The 3085-nt window shown below is 56.1% G+C and overlaps 1 protein-coding gene across 1 annotated transcript; it reads left to right on the top strand.

The window, feature by feature from the left end:
* Nucleotides 1–1281: 1281 nt before the first annotated feature.
* On the top strand, nucleotides 1282–2344 carry GADD45G (growth arrest and DNA damage inducible gamma). The gene is made up of 4 exons (XM_062513564.1): nucleotides 1282–1334; nucleotides 1446–1547; nucleotides 1653–1866; nucleotides 2229–2344. The coding sequence occupies exons 1-4, from the start codon at nucleotides 1282–1284 to the stop codon at nucleotides 2337–2339; spliced, it is 480 nt and encodes a 159-aa protein (XP_062369548.1). The 3' UTR covers nucleotides 2340–2344.
* Nucleotides 2345–3085: the final 741 nt, after the last annotated feature.

The raw sequence follows: 3085 nt of genomic DNA, 5'->3' as shown, positions 1-3085 counted from the left end.
TGGAGTGGGTGCGGACAGGTCGCAGTAGCACAGGTTACCCCAAGGTGGCTCTCCACAACCTCTGTGAAACCGCTCGGGGCTCCGCTGAAGCGGTGACTCGGTGGACAGGCGCTAACTGCGAGCTTAGCCTAAGCGTGTCGGACGCTGAAGGGACGTGAAAAGTGATTTGACTTTTAATAGTTAGACTCTGCTCATTCACAGTGGGAAAATGTGTTTTATTATTGCTTGGTATGCTGAAAAACAGCTTCAGATCTAAGTTCAGCAATCACACTCGTATCGCTCTGAGTTAATTATGAAATGCACTGTCCAAATTACAGCTACTTTTAATAAAGCCCGACTGAAAAAAATAAAGAAAAATATGTTCGCTCACCCCAACTCCTTCCCCCCGAGGATCATAGGCCACTACAGCCTGCAGAAAGATTACCAGTGACCTCAGAACAGATCCACATCGGGGCTTGCAATTCTGCAAGGATCAAATCTACACAGCCTCCCTGGACGGGGAGCCTGCTCCACTGCTGGACTGTTCTCTTGGGAGAAAGGTCCCTCAGCCTGCAGAGTAGGACAGCACCGCAGCTCTGGACACCTCGGTGCCCTCATCTGCACTTGCTCCAGTCCATCGTTGTGTTTCCCCTGCTGGGGGTGCCCGAACCGGACAAACCACATTGCTGCTGTCCCGTGAGTGCTGAGCGGAGGGGGATTATCACCTCCCTCGGCCGGCTGGCCACGCTCCTGTTCTTACAGACCAGGGCACCGGGGGGCTCTGCTGCAGCCGGGGCCACTGCCGAGCATCACCAGTGACTGCCCAGTACAGACCCAGGACCTCCTCCACAGAGCTGCCCTCAGCCCTGGTGGTTACAGGGGCTGTCCCATCACGTCGTTCACACTTGTAGAAGCCGTATTAATAAAACCTTTTGTTCCCTTTCTTTAATTTTTTTTCCTTTCTTTCTTTCTTTCTTTCTTTCCCCTGCGAGCGGTGTGCAGGGAGCGGCACGGGCACCCCCGGGCCAGCGCGTGCCTGCGCGCCCGTCCCCGCCCCACGTGGTCTCCCGGCACGAGCCGTTCTTTCCCGTTCGCCCCCCCCCGCCCCGAGCTTCCTGTCCGGCGCGCGCCGATTAGCATAATAAAGCCGCCCCTTTCTCCCCCGCTGGCCAATGGGAGGCCGGGAGGCGCCCGCGAGAGCTATAAGTAGCGCACGCCGGCTGGCTGCCGCTTCAGAGCTCTCGCAGGGTACGCGAAGGGGCGGCTGAGAGAGATTCCGCCGCGCTGTGGGGACTAACTGCTATGACTCTGGAGGACGTCCACGGACAGCAGCCCATGCCTGCGGGCCACGACTGGTACGTGCGGGTGGGCACCAGGGAGCCGAGGAAAGCGGGTAGCGGGCGGTTTATGGGCGGCGGCGGCCGTGGCGGCACCGAGCTGACCCTGTGTCTTCTCCCGGCCCGCAGGATGCAGGGCGCCGGCACGGCCCTCCACGAGCTGCTGGTGTCGGCGCAGCGCCGAGGCTGCCTCACCGCCGGCGTCTACGAGTCGGCCAAGCTGATGAATGTGTAAGTAGGGTGGCGGGGGTAGGGGGAGCGTGTAAGTCAGCCCGGCGGGGCTGCGGGGCGGCCGGCGCCGACCGCGGGACTCATCAGGCTGCTCCCCTCTTGCAGCGACCCCGACAACGTCGCGTTCTGCGTGCTGGCCGCGGACCAAGAGGACGAGGGCGACATCGCCCTGCAGATCCATTTCACTCTGATCCAAGCCTTCTGCTGCGAGAACGACATCGACATCGTGCGTGTGAACGACGTGGCCAAGCTGGCGGCTATCGTGGGGCCCAGCGAGGACTCCGGGGAGCCGCGGGATCTGCACTGCATCCTCATCACGGTGGGTGTCCTGCGGGCGGCCAGCGCTGTCCCCCGGCGATGCCGGCTCTGCCCCGCACTGCCGGAGGCCTCCCATTCTCCCGCTGCGGGTGGTCGAGTCCTCTGCTGGGCACAGATAGAGCGCTTGGCACGCAGCGAGTCAGCTGAGTAGTAGTAGGAGAAGGAGGAGGCAGAACTTCTCGTAACTGGGTTTCCTCCGCTGTCCGCAAGGGCAGCATCTCTGCTTCCTGTCTTGTCTGTGTCAGGACAGAAACTGTCTGGAAGTGCCTTCAGTTCTAAGCTAATGCTTCTGTAAATAAATGCTGTGATGACCTCAGCTGGCAGGCAGCACTCATGGGTGTGCAACTTTTCTCTTTCTTGCAGAACCCGAATGAGGAAGGCTGGAAGGACCCAGCTCTGGAGAAGCTGAACTTGTTTTGCGAAGAGAGCCGAAATGTCAATGACTGGGTGCCAACTATCACCCTGCCTGAGTGATGGTCACCTGGTGCACTGGGGAGGCTGAAACCTTTGTTGCATTCTCAACGTGCTGTGCGTTCACCAAAATGTGCAACAAGCTGCTGATTCCATGGATTAGCCTGGTCAAGAGACTGGATTAAAGTCGCTCAGACTGGCATGCAGTGGGCTCTTACAGAGGAGAAAGAGGAAAACAGCTCATCTCACCAGTGAGCCTCAGTAGGCTGCAACCGTGGAGAGGCTGACATACCATGGAACTGAAAGTATTGCAAGTTTGGCTATGTGGAGCTGTTTCAGAAGGGAGAGGGAAAGTTGAGGGGAGTGGGCCAAAACTTTCCAGAAGGACTGGATAGAGTACTGTAACTAGGAACTGTTGGTGCTGTCTGCAAAACACAAGAGAAGTATCAATATTTATGGAGTATTGGGGATTGGTTACTAAGACAAATGCAGATATTCCAAAGCAGACAGACTTCAACAGGCCTCTTGGGTCACTCTGCATATCTGTTTTAGTACTGCAATAACTTTTATTGAAATACTTGCTGCTATTGAAGCTTTCATAATAAATTTTTGACAATTAATTTCTGGGGGTGTCTTGCTTGCTGGGTGTGGGAAAGCATGTCACTGAAATATCACTGTTTTGCTTGTGTGCTGTAGTCAAAGATCTACTCCATAATAATGGAGTTATTGCTCAAATACTTTCCTGGGCTGGCTGAAAGAAGTGCTGTGCTGTCCAAGTTGATAATTCAACCTTTTACCCTCTTGCAACA

This window comes from Cinclus cinclus, chromosome Z (genome assembly GCF_963662255.1).
Source record: "Cinclus cinclus chromosome Z, bCinCin1.1, whole genome shotgun sequence".
Taxonomy (NCBI): domain Eukaryota; kingdom Metazoa; phylum Chordata; class Aves; order Passeriformes; family Cinclidae; genus Cinclus; species Cinclus cinclus.
This window is presented reverse-complemented; position numbering and strand designations above follow the sequence as displayed.

Coding starts and splice junctions, on each gene's coding strand:
- GADD45G (XM_062513564.1), top strand. CDS start 1,282: ATGACTCTGGAGGACGTCCACGGACAGCAGCCCATGCCTGCGGGCCAC. Junction 1,335..1,445: donor ATGCCTGCGGGCCACGACTG/GTACGTGCGGGT, acceptor CCCGGCCCGCAG/GATGCAGGGCGCCGGCACGG. Junction 1,867..2,228: donor TGCACTGCATCCTCATCACG/GTGGGTGTCCTG, acceptor TCTTTCTTGCAG/AACCCGAATGAGGAAGGCTG.